We start from the raw sequence: 22,840 nt of genomic DNA, 5'->3' as shown, positions 1-22,840 counted from the left end.
ATTTATTTATTGGCTAGAGGCGGAGAGAGATCGGGAGGGAAGGGTGAGATAGAAAAGGAGAAAGGGAGACACCTGCAGCACTGCCTCCCTGCTTATGAAGCTTTCTCTCTGCAGTTGGGGACAAGGGGTTTGAACCTGGATCCTTGTGTGTGATAGCATGTGTGCTCTACCAGATGCACCCTGTGGAGATGCCCTGGCACCAGAGGAAGCTCCTATCATGGGGTCTCTCTCTCCCTCTCTTTAACTTTATTCGTTTATTTATTAGTTGGTAGATAGAGACAGAGAGAAATTGAGAAGGGAAGATTGAGAGGGGAAGATAAGGAAAGAGACAGAAAGACACCTACAGCGACGCTTCACTACTTGTGAAGCTTTCCTCCTGCAGGTAGAGACCAGGGATTAGAACTCCTGTCCTTGCACACTGTAATGTGTGTGCCTAATGAGGTATGCCACCACCTGGCCCTTCTCTATCTGAATTAAAATGTTGGCCCAGCAGCAGAGAATCACACAGGGGTGAGGCCCCAGAACAGGAGAAACATTGAAAGGAGGAGGAGGAAGGAGGAAAGAAGGAAAGAAAAGAAAAAAGAGAAAAAAGGAGGAGGAGGAGGAGGAGGAGGAGAGGAGGGCCTTTTTAAAGTTGTTATCTCTTCTTTAGAATCACCTCTCTACATACTGGGGGGAAGCAGAAAGATTTGGTGTAGCTCATTCAGTCCAGCAGATAAAAAGAGACCCATTTTCCTTCTGAGGAGCACAGCTTTCAAAGGTGGAATATTAAGTGTCTTACTCAGTCATTTTGATGAGTGCATCTAACAAAATCAAGCTGCTGAAGAATTAGGGAAACACTACACCCCCATCTTTCCACCCCTGACCATCCCCCTACCCCCAGCCATGTCCCCACCACATTTGGAGTTATTGACCAGGGATTCTGAAACTTTTTTTGAACCCTGGCCTCCTAGGGAATCTGGAAAAATCACTGACTTCCTTCTCAGAATAATGACAAAATGCAAAAACAAAAGACAAACAAGACAGCCTTCCAAATACAGAGGATTACAAAGGAAACCAGTTACACTAAATCACAATTGTTAAATTGTATTTAAGAGGCCCAGTGGTGGCAGTGCACCTGGTTGAGCATACTCATTACAGTGTGCTAAGACCCAGGTTCAAGCCCTCAGTCCCTACCTACAGGAGGGAAGCTTTGCAAGCAGTGAAGCAGTGTGGCAGGCATCCATTTCTCCATCTCTCTCCCCCACTTCCCTCTCAACTTACCTGTCTCTATCTGAAATAAATAAATAGATGAATAAATAAATAAATAAATACTGTTTTTGTGTAGTATGTTTCTTTATTTACAAAGTATTCAGGGACCAGACAGTAGTGCACCAGGTTAAACGCCCACAGTACGAAACTCAAGGGTCCCTGCAAGGACCCCAATTCAAGCCTCCAGCTGCCTACCTATAGGGGTGCCATTTTACAAGCAGTGAAGCAGGTCTTCAGGTGTTTATCTGTCTCTCCCCCCCCCCCATTTTCCCCTCCTCTTTCAAATTTCTCTCTGCCCTATCCTATAAAATGCAAAAATGACCTTCAGGAGCAGTGGGTTACGTGTAGTGTAGGCACCAACCCCCAGCAATAACCTCGGAGGCAAAAAAATTAAAAAAAAAAAAAAAAAGAAAGAAAAGCATTCTGTAAAAAATTGTAGTGCCCAACCCCTCACCACAATGAAGGAAGCTTTGGTGTTGTGGTCTCTTTCTCTTTGTGTGTGTGTCTCTCTCTCTTCCTCTTTGTCTCTGTCTCTATCTGAAAAAAAAAAATTCATCCAGGAAAAGGTGAAGCCCTAGTGATGGCAAAAGAGAGAAACAGAAAGAAAGAAAACAGGAATTTTTTCCTGTAGAGGCAAGTTCAGTTTATTTCTGGAATTTCCAAGTAGTGGTGAACATAAAAGGATCCTGTGAGGGGGGAAAAAAAACACTGCAACAACTTGCATAATAGCAACATCTGCGGGTTTTCTGGGTGATAAAGACAGAGTCCAACACCCCTGAATCTCCGGAGGAGGCTTGGTGTCTGCAGGCAGAACCGGGAATGGTAGCTCTCGGGAATGCTAACTCCAAGTTGGTGGACAGGAAGATGGAAGCTTCCCATGAACGGAGCCCTGGAATCTGGGTTTTCTGTCCATGGTTCCCGAGACAACGGTTTTCTGCTGCAGACACTAACTACATTGCCTCTCGACCTGGTGTGTCCTTCTGTCCAAGCTAAGTCTCCACAGGAGAACAGGAGCCGGAAGCTTCATTTCACCTTGGGGGTTGTGTTCCAAAGGGGACCCGTTAGGATGTGCCAGTGCCATCCCGGGGGCATCCTGCCAATGTCCTGTATTTTTAGATTTTTGGAAATGAACCCGTTACTACTGAGCTCTGCCTCTCAGAGTCTCTCTCCTTGCACCCCTGCATCTCTGCCTGCCTCCAGGACCCTGCCGCCAGAGCCCCAGAGCCCAGAACAGTCCTCCCGGGTCCCTGACCACTTTAGTGATCTCCCCTTCCTCGTCTGTCACAGAGGACCCAGCTCAGTGAAAGTTGCATCGCATTGAAAATCCGGCCCTGGGCCCTGGCGTGACTTGTGTCTAGAAGAGGTCCACTTCGCTTGGTCTTCCCCCCTCACCCTCAGTCAGCCCTAGGGGTAAAGTTCCAGCAAGCCTCCCTTCACCCTACCCCCCCCCCCTTGAACGGGCGCCGGCCGCCCCCTCCCCACATGCCAAGACCCTGGTGGAATTGGGTGCACCTGCTCCAGGCAGAGCCCCGAGCCCCCGCCACGGGTCGAATCCCGGAGTCCCAGCTGTGACCCCAGGGAGTGAGAAGCAACCCCTCCCAACAAGTCTTTGCTGGATCTACCCCAGCCACCACCACCACCAAGCTGTATTCTCACCTCCTGCTCCCCACTTTCTGAGCATCCTCAACCCCAACCCTCAGAATCCATCAACCAGAACTGGGGGTGAGCGCGGAGGGTGGGGGGTGGAGTTGGGGCATCTGAACCTGGCTCTCCAGACCCAAGGTGGACTCTGTCTCTCTGGAGTTCCCCACCCCGGGGTGCTAGCCCTGTAAAGGAACCCGGAGGGAGCTGGTAGGTGAGCCCCCCACTCTCTGCCCAAGGGGCTGGCGGAGGGAGGCTGCGGCGAGCCAGCCCGGCCCCCCGAGGGAGCGTGCGGGATGGCGGGGGGGTGCGGGGAGACGCCGCGCGCAGCCAATCCCGGGGCGCCCCCTCCCCGCCGCCGAGCGCCGAGCCCCGCCGAGCCGGGGCGGGGGGAGCCAGGCGGCGGCGGCGGCGGCCTGGGCGGCGGGGAGGGATGGAGAGGGGCGGGGGCAGCGGAGCCGAGCGGAGACGGCCGCGGCGCTGCAGAGAGTCTGGGGCGGCGGCGCGGCTCCGGGTGCTCCCCCCCGCGCTCCGCCCCGCGCGCGCCCCGAGTCGAGTCGGTGACGGCCCGGCCGCCAGGCCCCGGAGCCATGGGCTGCATCGGCTCCCGGACCGTGGGTGGGTACCGCGGCGGGGGTGGGCTCTGCCGCCCTGGCCCCCTCCCCCACCCCACCCCTGCGTGCCCCAGGGTGCCCCCCGCGCCCCTCTCCTCCCGGCCTCCGGGGCTCCCTGGGTCTCTCTCCATCGCTCGCTGGCCCTCCCCAGGCGGTTCATCTCCCTCTCCATCTCTCTCTTTCTCCATCCACCTCTTCTTCCAGCGCTCGTCCTTACTCCCGGTTCCCCGCGCCCTCCACCTCCCGGCCTTCTGCCCTGAACCCCTAATCCCCCCCGCACCCCAAGGTCCATTTTTGGGACACCCCTCCTCCCCCTCCAGCTCCAAACACCCCCTCCCTCCGGGCCTCTGTCTCAACCCCAGTCTCTCTAGAACGACCACCCTCCCCACCTCCACCTCCACCTCCACTGCCTGCAGCCGCCCTGCCTGGGGTGCTGGGAGGGGGGGTGCTCCATCTCCTTCCCTCTCGGTGCCTTTTTCTGTCGCTCCGGCCGCCTGCAATTGGCTTTGTTCACGTGCATTTGTCTCCCCGGGGCGGGGGCGGGCGGAGCCGTGTGTATGTGTGTGTGTGTGTTGGGAGGGGGGTGCCTTGGGGAGGTGGGTTGCGCGCCCCGAGGGAAAGGGCCCGGGCCGGGGTGTGGAAGCCGCAGGGCGGAGGCTGGGGGTGGACTGAGGATCGGGGTGCTTGAGGGCCGGCGGGGAATCCGGAGGCTGCTCCCCAGCGGGTGGGGCCGGCGGGGCGCCTGGAACCCCGGGACCCGCCAGCACCTGTCAGCTGGGGGCCGACGGGGCGGGGCCGTCTCTTTATTTACCTTTGGTGGGGGCAGGGCAGCAGGGCCTCCGAAGTCTTCGCCCGGGCGTGTGGGCCTGTAGCCCACCCTACCCCCCCTCAGCCCACTACCCCGAGCCCCCACCCCAGGCCCACTCAAACTCCGGGTTCCTCACGCCTACATGCCCGGGAGACCCCAGGCAGGGAGAATGATTATTATGATTATTGCAAACAAACTCAAAGCTGATTTCACTGGGACCCGGTTTATTTCCAAGGCTACATTTTTCACCCCTCCCCTCTTTCCCCTCTTCTCCGGGTTCGCTTTTCCTCCCCCTCCCTGCCCCCCACCGCTCTGACTCAGCTCTCCCTCCTTTACCCCCCCTCCTCTCCCACTCTGCCCTCCCCTCATCTCTGTTCAGAGAATGTTCTTTTTGCCCTGTCCCGCTCCGGTGCCCCAGTGACCATTTTCTTTCCCTCTTGTCTGCCCCCAGACTCCTGTCACCATTCCCTTGTTTTCTTCAGGACTAGCTGATCCACTTTGGAGTGGTCCTACCCCACCCTGGACCACCAGCTTTAGGGTACCTCTTGGTACCCTAAATCCCATCAGTTCTCCCTTCCCCAGCACGAACCCTCCTAACCTAAATTCAACATGGTGGGACTAGTGTCAACATGGGTCCTGGGGTAAGCAGGGTTGAAAGCCATCGACCCAGTTCTGCAGGCACCCCTCCTTTGCACTCCAAATCCACCATTCCCCTTCAGTGAGCCAGTGGGCCCTCTGCACTTCCTAGCAAACCTTCCAACCCTGTCCACCACCACCTCCCTTTGTCTCTTATTTTCTTTTGGCACCTATTTTTAACAGTCCTTTGCTTTCCCTCTCCCTCTCCTATTCCCTCTTCCTCTCTACCCCTCTTCTGTCCTCTTCTCTCCATCACTAGTCTCCCAAAGACCAGGGAAAATTCTGTCCCATTTGCCTTCTCTGTGCTCAGGCTTCCCAAGGCACACAGCCAACTTCTGCCTCTGTCATCCCCCCCCCCCCACACACACACACTCCAGGTCTTTGTCATATTAGACAAATCCACCTGCTCCCATGGAAGCCTCTGAAGAAACAGATAACCTCCTTCCACTTTTCCCCTACCCCCCTAAGTACCAAAGCCAGCCCAGAGAGAAGCCCTCCTCCCTGAGCAAAGCTTGCCTTTGTTTGCAGAGACATCAGAGATGAAAAGCACAGCTCACGCACACACTCCCACATAGAAACCCTTGAGATTCCTCGGGACAGGAGGGAGAGAACTGTTTTCCCCATAAAAACCAGCCTCCTACCCCAGTGTTGCAACACCACCAACAGCAAATAAGGCCGCATAACACTTTTTTTATGAGCTTATGCTATTCTTGGTGGAGCTCAAAGTCAATTTTTGCCTTGGATGATTATTTAACTTACCAAAAGTTGGGGAAGAGAAGGGAATGCAAGAAGGTGGACCTCGAGAAAGAGAAGAGGCGGGAGGGGAGGGGACGTCCTGTGTGTGGCTACCTTTGTTTTTATTATTTTGCCTCTGAAATTGTCACTGAGGCTCTGTTGCTGTCCCAGTGACTATATTTTCTTTTTCTTTCTACTTTTTGATAGAGGATGAGGGAAAGGAGGAGGCAGAAAGAGAGACGCCTGCAGCACTGCCCTATCACTTGTGAAGCTTCTCCCCTGCAAGTGGCAACTGGGGGCTTGAACCCGGTTCCTTGTGCATGGTGATGTGTATGCTTTACTGGGTGTGTCACCACCCAGCCCCAGTCTTTGCATTCTGTGTGAAGAGTCCAAGGAAGGTATTTGTGAGTGAGGCTTGGAGGACAACCGTAGACCCGTAGGGAGGTGATGGTGTAAGGGTAGGAGGTGATGGTGGAGCAAGTAAGGAGGTGATGCTGGGGAAGTAGGAGGTGATGGTAGAACAGTAGGGAAGTGAGGCTGGGACAGTAGGAGCGATGGTGGAGAAGTAAGAAGATGATGGTCATTCAGTAAAAAGGTGACAGTGAAGCAGTAAGGAGGTGATGCTGGACCAGCAGGAGATGATGATGGAGCAGCAGGAGTTGATGGTGGAGCAGTAGGAGGTGATGGTGAAGTAGTAGGAGGTGATGGTGGAGTAGTAGGAGGTGATGGTGGAGCTGTCGGTGGTGATGGGGGAGCAGTAGGAGGTGATGGGGGAGCAGCAGGAAGTGATGATGGAGCAGTAGGTGGTGATGGTGGAGCAGTAGGAGGTGATGGTGGAGCAGTAGGCGGTGATGGTGGAGCAGTAGGTGGTGATGGTGGAGCAATAGGTGATGGTGAAGTAGTAGGAGGTGATGGTGGAGCAGTAGGAGGTGATGGTGGAGCATCAGGAGGTGATGGTAGAGCAGTAGGCGGTGATGGTGGAGCAGTAGGAGGTGAAGGGGGAGCAGTAGGAGGTGATGGGGGAACAGTAGGTGGTGATGGTGGAGCAGTAAACAGGTGATGAAGCAGTAGGAGGTGATGGTGGAGCAGTAGGAGGTGATGGTGGAGCAGTAGGAGGTGATGGTGGAGTAGTAGGAGGTGATGGTGGAACAGCAGGAGGTGATGGTGGAGCAGTAGGTGGTGATGGTGGAGCAGTAGGTGGTGATGGTGGAGCAGTAGGTGGTGATGGTGGAGCAGTAGGAGGTGATGGTGGAGCAGTAGGAGGTGATGGTGGAGCAGTAGGTGGTGATGGTGGAGCAGTAGAAGGTGATGGTGGAGCAGTAGGAAGTGATGATGGAGCAGTAGGTAGTGATGGTGGAGCAGTAGGAGGGGATGGTGGAGCAATAGGAGGTGATGATGGAGCAGTAGGTGGTGATGGTAGAGCAGTAGATGGTGATGGTGGAGCAGTAGGAGGTGATGGTGGAGCAATAGGAGGTGATGATGGAGCAGTAGGTGGTGATGGTGGAGCAGTAGATGGTGATGGTGGAGCAGTAAACAGGTGATGAAGCAGTAGGAGGTGATATAGCAGTAGGAGGTGATGGTGGAGCAGTAGGAGGTGATGGTGGAGCAGTAGGAGGTGATGGTGGAGCAGTAGGAGGTGATGGTGGAGCAGTAGAAGGTGATGGTGGAGCAGTAAACAGGTGATGAAGCAGTAGGAGGTGATGTAGCAGTGGGAGGTGATGTTGGAGCAGTAGGTGGTGATGTTGCAGCAGTAGGAGGTGATGGTGGAGCAGTAGGTGGTGATGGTGGAGCAGTAAACAGGTGATGAAGCAGTAGGAGGTGATGTAGCAGTGGGAGGTGATGGTGGAGCAGTAGGAGGTGATGTACCAGTAGGAGGTGGTGGTGGAGCAGCAGGTGGTGATGGTGGAGCAGTAGGAGGTGATGGTGGAGCAGTAGGAGGTGATGGTGGAGCAGCAGGTAGTGATGGTGGAGCAGTAGGAGGTGATGGTGGAGCAGTAGGTGGTGATGGTGGAGCAGTAAACAGGTGATGAAGCAGTAGGAGGTGATGTAGCAGTAGGAGGTGATGGTGGAGCAGTAGGTGGTGATGGTGGAGCAGTAGGTGGTGATGGTAGAGCAGTAGGTGGTGATGGTGGAGCAGTAGGAGGTGATGGTGGAGCAGTAGGAGGTGATGGTGGAGTAGTAGGTGGTGATGGTGGAGCAGTAGGAGGTGATGGTGGAGCAGTAGGTGGTGATGGTGGAGCAGTAAACAGGTGATGAAGCAGTAGGAGGTGATGTAGCAGTAGGAGGTGATGGTGGAGCAGTGTGTGGTGATGGTAGAGCAGTAGGTGGTGATGGTGGAGCAGTAGGAGGTGATGGTGGAGCAGTAGGAGGTGATGGTGGAGTAGTAGGTGGTGATGGTGGAGCAGTAGGTGGTGATGGTGGAGCAGTAGGAGGTGATGGGGGAGCAGTAGGAGGTGATGGTGGAGCAGTAGGAGGTGATGGTGGAGCAGTAGGAGGTGATGGGGGAGCAGTAGGAGGTGATGGTGGAGCAGTAGGAGGTGATGGTGGAGCAGTAGGTGGTGATGGTAGAGCAGTAGGTGGTGATGGTGGAGCAGTAGGAGGTGATGGTGGAGCAGTAGGAGGTGATGGTGGAGCAGTAGGAGGTGATGGTGGAGCAGTAGGAGGTGATGGTGGAGCAGTAGGAGGTGATGGGGGAGCAGTAGGAGGTGATGGGGGAGCAGTAGGAGGTGATGGTGGAGCAGTAGGAGGTGATGGTGGAGCAGTAGGTGGTGATGGTGGAGCAGTAGGTGGTGATGGTAGAGCAGTAGGAGGTGATGGTGGAGCAGTAGGAGGTGATGGTGGAGCAGTAGGAGGTGATGGTGGAGCAGTAGGAGGTGATGGTGGAGTAGTAGGAGGTGATGGTGGAGCAGTAGGAGGTGATGGGGGAGCAGTAGGAGGTGATGGTGGAGTAGTAGGAGGTGATGGTGGAGCAGTAGGAGGTGATGGTGGAGCAGTAGGAGGTGATGGTAGAGCAGTAGGAGGTGATGGTGGAGCAGCAGGAGGTGATGGTGGTTCAGAAAGAGGTGATGGTAAAACAACTAACCCTCTGGCCACTGCAGGGAACGAGGTGATTGCAGTGGACTGGAAAGGCCTGAAGGATGTTGACCAAATCAATATGGACAGCACCAGCTCCCTGCACGGGAGCAGCCTCCACCGGCCATCTACAGAGGTGAGGCTGCCCCCCACCCTTCCCACCAAGACCTGAGAGACTTCAGGAGCCATCCTAAGCAAAGCCCCCCAGCAGCCTGAACATGGAATGACACCCCCCCCAACTCCAGGGTCGAGGGTCATGTTCCCCACGGTCTTCCCTGCCAGAACTTTCTGTGAAATGTCTCTAGCCCTCTTCGAAATGCAGGCCAAATGTGCTGCACACCAACTCCCTGGGTTGATTAGCAGAGCCTGCTCTCCCCACCCTGTCCTTTGCTTCTAGAAGTCTCTCTGAGAAAGGGGAAGGGGATACACTCCTGGCCATGCCTGAGATACCCACACCCTTTGCTCTCTCCTCACAGCAAACCCGCACCGATTTCTCCTGGGATGGCATCAATGTGAGTGCAGCATCCCCAGAACCTCCCAGTCCCCCCAACTCCTGCCCTAGAACACAGAACTCCCAGACCTCCAGCAGGCACCCTGCACCCATCCTCACATTCCCTACCTGAACCCCCACATATTTTTGAGGGTGCTGGGGACTTCCTGCTTCTCCTTGTCACCTGCCTTAGCTCTTCCCCTCGAACTCTCCAATCACTCTTCCACCTGCAAAGCACTTTTATCCCTCTGCCCCTCTTTCCGTGTTCCTTCCATCCCAGCTCTCCATGGAGGACACCACTTCCATTCTTCCCAAGCTGAAGCGGAACTCTAACGCCTATGGCATTGGCGCCCTGGCCAAGTCATCATTCTCAGGTAAGACCCTCTACCTGAGGAAGCTTCCAGATGCTGGAATAAGGCTCCTGGGCTGCTCAATGGCCCTCACTTCTTTATCCCCTTCTGTCTGTCCCCCTTCCCCACACTGTTCCTCTAGATGTAGAATTCTAGTGCATTTCTGCCCCCCCCCCCCATGGCATGTTGGTATTGGGTCCCACGGGGAGTTGGGGAGGTTTTGGGCTGGAGGTGGTGTCATCTCCCAGAAGCTGTAGCTGATGTCTGTCCCCTCAGGGATTTCAAGAAGCATGAAGGACCATGTGACAAAGCCAACAGCTATGGGGCAAGGCCGGGTAGCACACATGATAGAGTGGCAGGGCTGGGGGAAGGCGCCGGCCATCCAGCCCCAGCACAGCCACGAAGCCGTGCGCAGGGACACAGACGCCTACTCCGACCTCAGTGATGGTGAGAAGGAGGCACGCTTCCTAGCAGGTATGTGATCTCCCCCCACAATCCCCCTCCAGAATCAGTTTTAGGATAGCAACCCCAACCCCTTATGGCAGAACTAGGGGTCTTTCTATATCATAGGATGTCCTTCAGACTTCATTTCCCAGTCAACTCCAACATCAAGCCTTTCAAATTGTTCATTCAGATAAGTGCCTCCAGATTTTACTTCATGAAGTTGTTCACCTGCTCTGAAGGCCTTTTTCTCCTCCTTAAGTGAGACTAACCCAAGCCTTGGGATCCCCAAGTGCAGGACAGTAAGGCAAGGATCTGGGCCTGGTGGTGGTATACCTGGTTGAGTGTACCTGTTACGGTGTGCCCAGGTTCAAGCTCTCGGTCTCCACCTGCAGGGGCAAAGCTTTGCAAATGGTGAAGCAGGTTTGCAAGTGTCTCTCTGTCTCTATCCCTCTCTACCTCCCCCTTCTCTTTTGATTTGTGGCTGTCTCTAGCCAATCAATAGAGATTTAGGGTTTTTTTTTTCCCCCATTTTTATTTTATTTGATTTTTTGCCTCAGGGTTATCACTGGGGCTTGGTGCCTGCACCACAAATCCACTGCTCCTAGCGGCTATTTTTCCCCTTTTGTTGCCCTTGTTGCTTATCGTTGTTGTTGCCATTGCTGTCATTATTGTTGGATAGGACAGAGAGAAATGGAGATAGGAGAAGACAGAGAGGGGGAGAGAAAGCTAGACACCCGCAGACCTGCTTCACCACCTGTGAAACGAATGCCCTACAGGTGGGGAGCTGGGGGTTTGAACTGGGATCCTTGCATCGGTTCTTGCGCTTTGTGCCATGTGCGCTTAACCTGCTGTGCCACTGCCCAGCCCCCAAGATTTAATTTTTTTTTAAAGCTGCTTTAAGAAATGAAAGGTAGGCTGGGAGCTTGAATTCAGAAAGGTTCTGTTTCTCTACAACTCATGTTTCTTGAGAGAGAGAGAGAAAATGAAGGAAGGAAGGAAAGCCTTTTCCTGTCCTTTGTCCATGAGAAGATTGCAGTCTTGAATCCACTTCACAGAGCCTGTTGCTCACAGAAACCCGAGCAGAGTGAGGAGACCATGGTGGACAGAAGAGAGTTTATTCCAGAAAAGGAGTGTAGGAATGGTGATTATATATCCACATGGTGGCCAAACCCTAGTGGCTGCTTTTTTTTTTTTAAAAAAATATTTCATTTACTTATTATTGGACAGAGACAGAAAGAGATTTAGAAAGGAGGGGAAGATAGAGAGGGAGAGAGACAGAGACACCTGCAGTCCTGCTTCACCACTCGTGAAGCTTTCCCCCCTGCAGGTGGGGGACCAAGGGGCTTGAATCTGGATCCTTGTGCACTGAAATGTGTGCGCTTAACCAGATGCATCACTGCCTGGCCCTAACATACTAGGAAAGATGTTACAGCTATATGATCCCAGAGGTGATGGGAGCTATGCTGTTGGGACAGGAGACAGGCATGTATTGGGGCAAAGGCAGTTAGCAGCCATGTCATCAGGAACTTGCTCGTGACTTTGTCTACCATGAAGACCGTGTCTACCCACCTTAACTGTTCTGTCCTCTTCCTCCTCCTTTTCTAGTCACTTCAACTTTCGATTTAATGTGACTGTAGACCTACATACTTTTTTTTCCCCCAGAGCACTGCTCAGCTCTGCTTGATGGTGGTGTGGGAGATTGATTGAACCTGTGACCTCAGACATGAACGTCTCTTTGCATAACAGTTTTTACTGTCTTCCCCCAGGAATGTGAAGCTTCAATTCTGTGTTGTTCCACTGGGGCTTCTCAGTTGATCTGAGTTTGCTCTTCTAGAGTTGCCCTGACCTCCTAAGACTAGAGATCATATCTGTAATATTCATACTTAAAAACAAAAAACAAAAACAGCGCACTGCTCAGGTCTGGCTCATAGTGATGTTGAGGATTGAATCTGGGAACTTTGGTGCCTTAGGCATGAAAGGCTTTTTGTAAAACCACTATACTATCCCCAAGCCCTTGAGATCATATCTTTAAAAGCTCCCAGATACACTTCTGGAAAAACTCTAATTTAAACCCTTAGGACAGCTTCTCAGAAGAACCCCAGTTCTCTTCCACTAGGAATCCTAAATCTGACCTTCCGGGAAGTCCCCCACGGTTTTGCCTTGTTTCAGGGATGTGTGTACCAAGGCTGAGTTGCCCAGTTCAGTAGCCGCTGACCACATGACTACTGAGAGCCTGACATGTGTTTAGTCTGAATGATGACATGCTGAAATACCAGTAGGTTTGTTAACGCTTCATATGAATGAAAGAATGCAGACTCTCCTGGAGGTTTTTTTTCCCTTTTTTTTTTAAGGATTCTCTTGTTTAATAGTCTTTATTTTTTAATTTTTTAATTATTTTGTTTGTCTTTGCCTCCGGGGTTAATCGCTGGAGCTTGGTGCCAGCACTACGAATCCGCTGTTTCTAGCGGCCATTTATTTTTTCACTGTTTTTATTGGATAGGACAGAGAGATATTGAAAGAAGTAGGTAACACTGCCTTAACCGCATGGGTGGTGCAGGCCAAGGCCTCTTCCATTCTTGTCAAGCGGAGTGTAAACCTTCTCTCCTTTCATATAACACTAGAAATTGAGAGAAGGGGAAGATAGAGAGGGAGAAGGAAAGATAGACACCTGAAGACCTGCTTCACAGGTGAAGTGACCCCCAACCCCTAAGGTGGGGAGTTCAGGGCTTGAACTGGGATCCTTGCGCGGGTCTTTGTGCTTCTTCATATTATGTGTACTTAACCCAGTGCGCCACCGCCTGACCCCCGGGATTTTATTTTTCTATGTCAAAATAATCATCTTGAAGCTGGGAAGTGATACACACCTGGTTCAAGCCTCTAATCCCCATCTGCAGGGGAGATGCTTCACAAGTGGTGAAGCAGTGCTTCAGGTGTCTCTCTGTCTCTCTTCATCTCTCTCTCTCTCTCCTCCTTTCCTCTTGATTTCTCTCTCTATATATAATAAACAAACATTGTAGGCATCTGTTGTTGGCTTTAAGAAAATGGTCTTAACATTCATGTGTTTAATCATCTTGACTATAGTACTAGGAAATTCGACAGCATTGCCTCAGTGGCTGGCATTGTGTAAGCCATGTGGCTCTGGGGTCCTTGTACCCCACAGCTAGTATTGGGCCAGGGGGTGGGGGTGGGGGTGTTGGAGCTACTTTGTGGTGACGTTGTTTCCTCTCTCAGGGGTCATGGAGCAGTTTGCCATCTCCGAGGCCACACTCATGGCCTGGTCGTCCATGGATGGGGAAGACATGAGCGTCAACTCCACCCAGGAGCCACTGGGTTGTAACTACAGTGACAACTACCAGGAGCTGATGGAAAGTCAGGGTGAGAGATGGTTCTGGAATGCAACCCCTGAAGTCCAAGAGTCCCCAACCCCTCCTCCCAACATATATGCTACTTCTGTTCAACCTTGTTTTAAGACTTCTAGTTTATCTCAACTTTCTCTTTCTTCCTCTTTCATTTCTCTTCCTCCTTCTTCTCTTACTCCTCTTCCTTTACCCCCTCCTTCTCCTTTTAATCTTTAAAAATAAATTAAATTAGCAGCAAGTAAGAGGGAGGTGGTGGTACACCCAGTTAAGCACACACATTACAATGTGCAAGGACCTGGGTTCAAGCCCCAGGTCTTCACCTATGGGGCGGGGGTAGAGGGCTTCAAAAGCAGTAAGGCTGGGCTATAGATGTCTCTCTTTTTCTCCCTATCTCCCCCTTGCTTCTCCATTTCTCTCCTATCAAATAAAAAATAAATGGGAAAAACAAACAAACCATAAAACCTGGCCACTGGGAGAAATGGATAATTTTTGCAAGTGCCAAGCAAGCTCCAGTGATAACCCTGGTGGCAGTAAAATAAATAAATGGAACCAGCTGGTTAAGGGCACAGTGTGTAAGAACCTGGGTTCAAGCCTTTGGTCCCCTCCTGCAGGGGGAAAGCCTCACAAGTGATGAAGCAGGGTTGCAGGTGTCTGTTTCTCTCCCTATCTCCTCCCCTCTCCATTTCTCTCTGTATCTATCCAGTGATAATTAATTTACCACTACTAATAAAGATAATAATAGCAAGGGAGGCGGCTCAGTGGATGAAGTATTGAACTGGCAAGCATGAGTTCCCAAGTTTAATCCCCAACATTCCATGTTCCAGAATGATGCTTTGATCATCTCCCTTTCACTAATAAATCTTCATTTTTAAAAATAAAGATTTACTTATATATTTGAAAATAGCAATGAAAGAAAGTGCTACTCAGCTCTAACATATGGCAGTAATGGGGATTGAACCTGGGACCTCTGGGGTCTCAGGCACCCAAGTCCTGTATTTTAGGGCTAAGCTGTCTCCTCAGAATTCCTGCTTCTCCTTTTTCTTCTTCTTTTTCCTAAGGATCTATTTTCTGAGAAGGAGATCAGAGCATCACTCAGGCATATAGAGTGCTGGGGATCTATTTTCTGAGAAGGAGATCAGAGCACCACTCGGGCATATAGAGTGCTGGGGATCTATTTTCTGAGAAGGAGATCAGAGCACCACTCGGGCATATAGAGTGCTGGGGATCTATTTTCTGAGAAGGAGATCAGAGCACCACTCGGGCATATAGAGTGCTGGGGATCTATTTTCTGAGAAGGAGATCAGAGCACCACTCGGGCATATAGAGTGCTGGGGATGGACATGAGGGCTCTCCCCTGGCAAGCCCTGTGCTCGACTGCCTCCATTCCTGTTCATCTCAGTGTTCTTTCCTTCCTCTTCTGCCTTTTTTTAAATATTTATTTTCCCTTTTGTTGCCCTTGTTGTAGTTGTTATTGTTGTCGTCGTTGTTGGATAGGGCAGAGAGAAATGGAGAGAGGAGGGGAAGACAGAGAGGGGGAGAGAAAGCTAGACACCTGCAGATCTGCTTCACCACCTGTGAAGCGACTCCCCTGCAGGTGGGGAGCCGGGGGCTTGAACTGGGATCCTTGAGCTGGTCCGTGCCATGTGTGCTTAACCCTCTGTGCTACCACCCGACGCCCCCCTCATCGGTGTCTTATCCCTGTCTCCCTCTCCCTCTCATTCGCGGCACCCCTGACACTCACGACTCTCCTTGCAGATGGCCTCGCCCAAGGCACCCTGGATGGATGGCCTCACTCCTATGTGTCCCAGGGCATGTACTGTCTGGGGTCTTCGGATGCCTGGGAAGCCAGTGACCAGTCCCTCATTGCCTCTCCTGCCACTGGATCCTATCTCGGCCCTGCATTTGATGACTCACAGCCCAGCCTGCACGACATGGGACCTTCCCAGCCTGCTTCCGTCTATTCCACGCAGGAGCCACCCCCGTTGCTGGTGGCAGACTCGGACTGGGCTCCAGGGGTGGGGGGTGGGGTGGACCTGGCCAGGGCCCCCTGCGAGGAGGAAAAGAGGCCCCTGGCTCCTGAAGAGGAAGAGGATGCAGGCTGCAGGGACCTGGAGTCACTCTCCCCTCGAGAAGAGCCAGAGATGTCCACGGCCCTGAGCCGCAAGGTGTCTGACGTCACATCCTCAGGGGTGCAGTCTTTCGATGAGGAGGAGGGAGAGGCCAACAACTAACTAGAGGCCTCCCACGCCCCCAAAGTGCCCGGCTGCAAGGACATCCTCCCTCCTCCAGATGCACAACCGCACCACCAGAGCCGGGAAAGCAGGGGGCCTGGAAGGCGTGACATCCAGAACAAGGGGTCCCAGGAACCGAGACCCAGGCCCCTGGTGGCTGGGAGCTTTGCTCGGCTTCTGGGTCCGAGATGGTGGAGCTCCAGGTATATCCTGAGTTCCTACCTGGCTGCCACCAGTGTGGCTCTCAGTTCTTCAACTTCCAGGAGCCTTGACTGCAGCCGTCAGAATGCCTCTTTCTTCACATCACCCTCGCTTCTCCCCTCTTCAACTCTGTTGTCTTTGGCTGTGCCCCCTCCCCCACCCCCCCATTTCACCTCTGCTCAGAGGACAGACCTCAGGGGCCGTTGGATATGTCTCTGAGGCCGTTTCCCCAAACAGTGGGGTCTGCCCTGCTCCAGGACACTGGAGGCATCAGAGAACAGTCAACTGCTTCCCTGACTCCCAGTCTCCTCTGGGCGCTGAGGAAAGAATCCATAGGATTCCAGGGAGGGCCCAGATGTCCCACTGTCCTCCTTCTGCCTCCTCCTTTGCTCCCTGGTCCAAAAGCAGGAGAGTAAGGAGTGATGGAAGGCAGGTGTCACCGGCCTGGCAGGAAGCATGAGGGTTGTGTTTCCCTCCATACACCCTTCCTCCTGATTCTTTGGAGCTGTTTACACTTTTCTCTTTGCCTTTTCTACATTTTTATATCTTCTTGGGGACTCAGGGTTGAGTAGGGGTGGAAGGGAGGGTGGTGCTGCTAGCTGGGGTGGGTGTTGACCGAGGAGTGAGAGAGCTTTTCTTCAGCTCCTCCCAGGACCCTTGAGAGCCCCCTTCCGGCTGTCCTCCCCGCCTCTTTCTCCAGGCCTCCAGTGGGACCTTCCAGCCAGGAGAGGGTCCAGGGAGGCCCAGGACACTGCTTGTCCCTCACCTATACCCACTGTCCTTTCTGGTGGCATGTCAGTACCACCCCAAGACACCCAGACAGAAGGGGCAGAGCTGGCTGCCCGTTCCTTAGCCCTTGGCGAACAGAGGGGACATGGCCAGGAAACACGCTCAGAGGCACGTGAATGCACCTCACTCAAGGCTTTAGCTTCAAGGCCTCTTGCTCCTGCCACATTTTACCAGGGGTACCAGCACCCCCTTCTCATAGCAGGGAGTACTGTACTCTCACCCTCTTTAAGATCTTGGGCATAAAGCATCCCAGTTTGCATGTCTTTTGGAATGAAGAGGTGAGGGGTTTTGGGTCCATCCAGTGTGCCCCCCCCCCCATCCCTGGCACCAGTTCACACCATGGTACACACGGGGGTTCTGGAAATACAACCGAGGCCAGGTGCTGAGTCTCTCGGAGTGTCTTGGAGGGGGACAGTAGGCGGGGAGGTGACCTTAGCCTTTGGGTTTGACCATATGACACAATTCGCCAGACCCCAGGACCCCCATGCTCCCTGGAGAGTGGCCCGCTATGACCTGGACTCCTGCCACAGGTGTGGGGTTCTGCATGTTTGTGGTCCACTCCTGAGGATGCCCCATCTCCTGGCCTCATGAGCCTTGCTCTGTCTCTCAGCCCCATGTCCTTAGCACCCCGCTCCCCTCCTCCTGCACCCCAGACCTCAGTGGACACGGAACCCATAAGTGAGTTCATTTCCTTACGGTTCCTTATTTGCGGAAGCGGGACTCTGAAGCTGGAGTGCTCCACATCCGTGGACGACCCACAGACTGCAGGTTTGGAGGCGCAGTGTTCATGTCCTTCGCCCCCACTCTGAAGAGGGCAACCATTCAAGGGGCTGGCCTGGAAGCCTTGTGGGAGCCTTCTGGAAAGAGGAACCGCCTCCCTGGTGCTAGGGGGGGCAGGGTGCATGGGGTTTGCTTCTTGCCTTTTACAGGGGGAGGGGGCGCATGCGCAGGAAGAGGCTGGGGAGGGTCGGGCTGCTTTTATTTTCCGGGTTCCAAGCTATGCCTCACGATTCTGCAGCCCCACCCCAGGGCTGTCTGTCTCTACTCTTGTGAATGACACCACTCTTGCTCAGTGGTTTATTTTTTGGGGGGGGGGAGGGGAAAGGGAGGGTGTATTTTCAGTTCCAATTCATTTTATTAAAGGAAAACCCATATGTTCCCATCCACAAGCCCCCTCTCTATCCCCTTCTCCTCCCATCCTTGTGTGAAAGAGGGGGCCCTGAGTGGCTGGGCAGAAGATTTTCCTGCCCTCCACCCCCATCTGAGCATCTCACACTCCTGTCTTCCAGGTCTGGGAACCTTCCCTTCTGAAGGCCAGTCTCGGCATGTTTTCTCAACATGACATCCTCACCACCCCAGGCAGAGAGAGAGAGGGAGAGGGAGAGAGAGAGAAAAGTCTATGACATATATTACAGAGAGAATTATATATAAATATTGTAGATTATATACACTCGGACATGGGCATGAGGCTCCCTGCAAGCCCACTCCCCTGATATCTCTCTCTCTTTCTGGGGAAATGAAGGCTTGTTGCATCGGTGAGGACACCTGGATGTGTTCATTGGCACTAAACAATGTGGTGGCATCCTTTGACTATGACTGTCTTATTTGTGGGGGGGGGGGCAGGGAAGAAGTGAAGAAATTGGAGCACAGTTGAGAAGAAGGAAGAGAATGTTGGACGGCAAGGGACCCGCTAAATAAGGCAGAAAAGGAAGAAGGGGGTGCTGGGCAGTGGTGCACCCGGTTGGGCAGGCACATTACCATGTGCAAGGACCCAGGTTTGAGCCCCTTCTCCCCACCTGCGGGGGGGGGGGGAGCTTTGCCAGTGGTGAAGCTGGTCTGCGGATGTCTCTCTGCTTCTCTCCCTTTCTATCTCTGCCTCACCTCTCAATTTCTCGTTGTCCTAGCCAATAAAAGAAGGAAAAAAAAAAAATGACCAGCAAGAGTGGTGGATTTGTAGTGCTGGCATTGAACCTCATCAATAACCCTGGTGCCCCGCCACCCCATCCCATTCCTCCTAAAAGAAAAAGAGAAGAGAAAGGAGAGAGGCTTCTCAGGATAGACGTGGGGGGTTCTGGATGCTGAAGAAGCATTTGGAGTTCTGCTGAAAAGACTCCCTGTTGCTGGTTTGGGGGGTAGGAGGGTGACCTTCCCCATGTGTGGGACACCCCCCCCCCAGTCTCTGGTGGTCTTGGTTCTGTGGGGAAAAAAAACAGCCCGTAGGAGCTGGGGTGCAGAGGGACCAATGGATTGGACAGCAACTTAACTCCAGGGTGGAGGTGGGGTAATATGGTGGGCCTTGGCCATGAGGGTAGGAGAAAGAGGAGCCATGAAGGGTTTGTGGAGACCCCTGGGTCCTTCAGTCTACAAGGGGTAAAGTGTGTTCTTGTCCCCTTCCAGTGGTGCCTACAGTGGGCTGGTCTTCTCTTCCCTCACTCACTGAGGGAAACTGAGTCACAGAAGGGCTGGACCAGACCAGCACAGGGACAAGAGGCTTGGGGTGCTGGTGAGGGGAGCCAGAGAAGCAGGCTGCTCCCCATTCACACACCACACAAGCCCCGAGCATGCTTGGAACTAACAGGGGCCCTGCACAGGGCAGCAGACTGTTAAGTGAGGTTGAGGTTATCCACACCCCAGTGTTCTAACTACCCTAATTCCCAGCAGGGGCCAGGATTCGGGGGGGGGAGGGTGACCATCCAGCCTCAGGCCCTGTCCCCCACACATTCAGCCGCTGCCCCTGGCCCCTGGACAGTCCCTCCGGGGTCCTCAGGGAGGTGGGCGTCAAAGGATAAGCTCCTCCTCATCCTCCTCGTCTGTGGACCGCAGGCTGGGGCCCTGCAAGATGTCGGCCAGCTCCTCCTCAGGCCCCGGGCCCTCCACCAGCTCCAGCTCCTCTAGCTCAGCCTCCGCCTTGCTGGGTGCCAGGGACAGAGGGAGCTCTGGGGAGGGCGGTGGCACTGGGGACTCTGGGGAAGAAGCAGCCACGTCCTCAGCTCCTCCCAAGGCCTCACTGCCACCTCCAGGCAGGTTCCAGGGCTCTGGGGGAGGAGGAGGGCCCCCCGGATTCTTGCGAATTGACGTGGTATTCCGGAAGCTGGCCAGAGGCGGCTGAAGCTGTACCCCAGATTTGGTGTGGCCCTCGATGGCCTTCTGCAGCTGGGGAGCGGAGAGAAAGGGGGAGCATGGTAGGGAAGAATTGATGTGGGAACAGTAGACAGGAAAGAAGGAGGGAGTAGGCAAAGACACACCCCAGTGGAGTGCACACACAACAGTGCTCAAGGCCCCCAGTTCAAGGCCCCACTCCCCACCTGCCTGGGGAAGCTTCACAAGCAGTAAAGCAAGGACTGCAAGTGTCTCTCTGTCTCCCTCTTTCCTCTCGATTTCTCTCTGTGCTGTCAAATAAAGAAGAGGGCAGACATAGACAGCATAATGATTATGCTGAGACTCTCATGCCTGAGGCTCCAAACTCCCAGGTTCAATCCCTTGCACCACCATAAACCAGAGTTTTTTGTTGTTGTTTTGTTTTGTACCAGCAATGCTCTTGTAAAAAAAAAAAAAAGAAAAAGAAAGAAAGAAAGTACAGCAGGAAGAAATGGCTGAAGAAGGCAGAAAAAGGGAAGACTGGTGTGATAACAAGGCCCACCTGCAGAGCAGCAGACCCAGGCCCAGCCCCTCCACCCACCCCCCATTTCTTCCTCCTACCAAGCCCTCCCCCAGGAGACCCGGAGAAAACCTTGACTCCTACTCTCACCCTCCATCCCAAATATATCCCTAGAAGTTGACAGGGGTCCCTTCACAGGTGCAGGCCCGGGTCCCCTTCAAGACTGTGTCCAGACTTTGCAGTCAGTCCTCACTGCTTCCATCTGGACACCCCTCAACCTCGCCCAATCATTGCATGAGAAACAGAGAGGTGGGCCAAGCGATCACTCACCAGGTACAGCACGAACTTCCATAAGCTCTGGCTTATGGTTTTGCGGGGGAATTGAACCTGGGACTTTGGAGCCTTAGGCACGAGAGTCTCTTTGCATAACCACTATGCTATTTACCCCTGCCTTCCTCCATTCTTTCTTTCTTCCCTCGCTCCATGTATATGTATAGATATAGATATGTCTAGATACATATCATTTCTAGAGGACTACTCAGCTCTAGCTTAGGATGGTGTGAGGAATTAAACTTGGAACTTTGGAGACTCAGGCATGAGAGTCTCTATCTCCCCCCACCCTCTCTGTCTTGAATTAGAAAAAAGGACAAGAGGGAGAAGAAAAAGGAGGAATGGGAGGAGGAGAAGATGAGGAAGAAAAAGAGAGAAAGAAAAGGAGGAAGAAGAGGAAGAGAGAAGGAAGAAGAAGAAGAGAAACAAGGAGTAGGAGGAAAAACAGGAAGAGAGGCAAGGAGTAGGAGGAAGAAGAGGAAGAGAGAGAAGAGAAGGAGACTCTTCCACCAGGAGCAGTGAAATAAAAAAGGGAAATAGAGAAGGGAGTCTGGGGCTTCAGACGCCTTCCCCCCTCACCACCCCTCTGCTCTCCCCCTGCAGTTCAGTGGATGCAAGGCTATTACCTCCGCCAAGGCCAGCACGCCCCTAAGCTTGCCCATGCTGGTGACGTAAGCCAGGTGGAGGCCCAGGAGCGAGAACAGCGTGTGTGTCTATGCGGAAAGGAGAAAGCCAGAGGTGAAGGTGCAAGTGGGCCCACGTCCCTCCTGACCTCTGGGGCCCTGCCGGGAGCTGAGGACTTGCCTTGTGGAGGGACGTCTGTTCCACCAGCTGGAAGGGTGACTGATCAATGCAGCAGCAATCGAAACAGACAGGTTGGCTCAGCTGCTCCTGCTCCCATGCCTCGATCTGGGGACAGAGGCAGGCAGTCACCTCACTTCCCCACAGACACTCACATACAGGCTGCTCTACCCCAGCTAAGCTGCCTCCTCAGGCCCCTGCACCCTGTTAAGGTCCCTGCACCACCCTCCTACTCCTCCCCTGACCCCCTTATCCAGCTTCCATGGATGGCTACCTCAAATGCATCTTCTTGCCAGTCTGTCTTTCCAGATTTATTCCCAATCACCCCCAGGACTTTGGGGAGCCCAGATTATGATTTGGACCACTTTGATCCTATACTCCTCCTCCTTGACTTTTAGTTATTTTTTTATAATTTGTCATTTAATATTGATTTATAATATTATAAGATAATAGGGGTAAAATTCCCATAACATTCCCACCACCTGTGTCCCTACCCCCTTCATTGGAAACTGCTGGAGTTCTCCCATGGCCACAGATAGAGGCTGATTTTATATCAGCCTCTAAGTACATGCCTGTATCTTTAGCATATATATATATATACACACACACACACACACACACATATATATATATACATTTGCCCTTTTTTTTTCCCTACAGCCTTGCCTTCATTTCCTTTCAAAGTCACTACTACTTATTACTACTTCCAAATGTCCTTATTTCCTTCTCTCTGGTAAGGGAAACAGTGCCTGGCTTCCTCTGGTGTTTTCAACATTCGCCTGCCCTTTTGCGACGGTATGAAAACAAGATTTTTTTTTTTTTTTGTGACAAATGCTTAGAGTCCTGGTGGAATTGGGGCTTAGAGCCCTTTCTTCTCTCTTCCTTCCTTCCTTCCTTTCTTTCTTTTCTTTTTTTGCCTCCAGGGTTATTGCTGCAGGTTATCCAGGGTGCCTGCACCACGAATCCATTGCTCCTGGAGATCACTTTCCCTATTTTTGTTGCCCTTGTTGCTTATCATTATTGCTGTTGTTGTTATTGCTGTCATTTTTGTTGGATAGGACAGAGAGAAATGGAGAGAGGAGGGGAAGACAGAGAGGGGGAGAGAAAGACAGATATCTGCAGACCTGCTTCACTGCCTGTGAAGCGACCCCCTGCAGGTAGGAAGCCAGGGGCTCGAACCGGGATCATTCCACCAGTCCACACGTGCTCTGCACCATGTGCTCTGCACCATGTGCTTTTAACCCACTGCACCACTGTCCAGTCCCCGAATCCTTTCTAACCTTTGGTTCTGTGCAGCACCCTGGCCTGTCCCCACCAGCCACACACCCTACTCTCATGGTTCCCAGTGGGATTACTCAGCTTCCTCTTTCCAACCTTCTGAATCTTTGCTGAGCTCTCCTCTTCAGAAGTGGTGTGGGCCAGGCTCAGTCTCCTGTGGGCATCTGTCCCACACGTGACCCCTGGGGGAAGTCAGGTTTAAGTAGTTGCCA

General features: G+C 53.0%; 2 protein-coding genes and 1 pseudogene across 3 annotated transcripts in view; 1 reads left to right on the top strand and 2 right to left on the bottom strand.

Moving 5' to 3' along the window:
• The first annotated feature begins 3,286 nt into the window (after nt 1-3,286).
• On the top strand, nt 3,287-18,208 carry FAM131B (family with sequence similarity 131 member B). Of its 2 annotated transcripts, XM_007522316.3 has the most exons (7): nt 3,289-3,510; nt 8,784-8,893; nt 9,234-9,269; nt 9,528-9,621; nt 9,874-10,071; nt 13,273-13,416; nt 15,156-18,208. In XM_007522316.3, the coding sequence occupies exons 1-7, from the start codon at nt 3,483-3,485 to the stop codon at nt 15,629-15,631; spliced, it is 1,086 nt and encodes a 361-aa protein (XP_007522378.1). In that variant the 5' UTR covers nt 3,289-3,482; the 3' UTR covers nt 15,632-18,208. The 2 variants fall into 2 exon arrangements, with proteins under 2 accessions (XP_007522379.1, XP_007522378.1); XM_007522317.3 differs by lacking the exon at nt 9,234-9,269 and having other exon boundaries at nt 3,287-3,510.
• On the bottom strand, nt 12,556-12,659 carry LOC132540099 (U6atac minor spliceosomal RNA; annotated as a pseudogene).
• Nucleotides 18,209-18,816: 608 nt separating the features above from the next.
• CLCN1 (chloride voltage-gated channel 1) overlaps nt 18,817-22,840 on the bottom strand; it is a 77,269-nt gene continuing 73,245 nt past the window's right edge. Inside the window, exons 21-23 of the mRNA XM_007522315.2 lie at nt 21,354-21,458; nt 21,176-21,262; nt 18,817-19,774 (exon numbers count right to left, since the gene is read on the bottom strand). Coding sequence (XP_007522377.1) covers nt 19,400-19,774; nt 21,176-21,262; nt 21,354-21,458 — 567 coding nt within the window. The 3' untranslated portion in view covers nt 18,817-19,399. The remainder of the gene's footprint in view (nt 19,775-21,175; nt 21,263-21,353; nt 21,459-22,840) is intronic.

Source organism: Erinaceus europaeus, chromosome 8, assembly GCF_950295315.1.
Source record: "Erinaceus europaeus chromosome 8, mEriEur2.1, whole genome shotgun sequence".
Taxonomy (NCBI): domain Eukaryota; kingdom Metazoa; phylum Chordata; class Mammalia; order Eulipotyphla; family Erinaceidae; genus Erinaceus; species Erinaceus europaeus.
Note: the sequence above shows the minus strand (reverse complement) of the source record. Positions and strands in the feature narration are given on the sequence as shown.

Excerpts from the sequence above, each read along its gene's own strand:
- FAM131B (XM_007522316.3), top strand. The coding sequence starts at position 3,483 with ATGGGCTGCATCGGCTCCCGGACCGTGG. Across the intron at positions 9,270-9,527 it reads TCTCCTGGGATGGCATCAAT|CTCTCCATGGAGGACACCAC; the intron begins GTGAGTGCAGCA and ends CTTCCATCCCAG. Across the intron at positions 9,622-9,873 it reads GGCCAAGTCATCATTCTCAG|GGATTTCAAGAAGCATGAAG; the intron begins GTAAGACCCTCT and ends CTGTCCCCTCAG.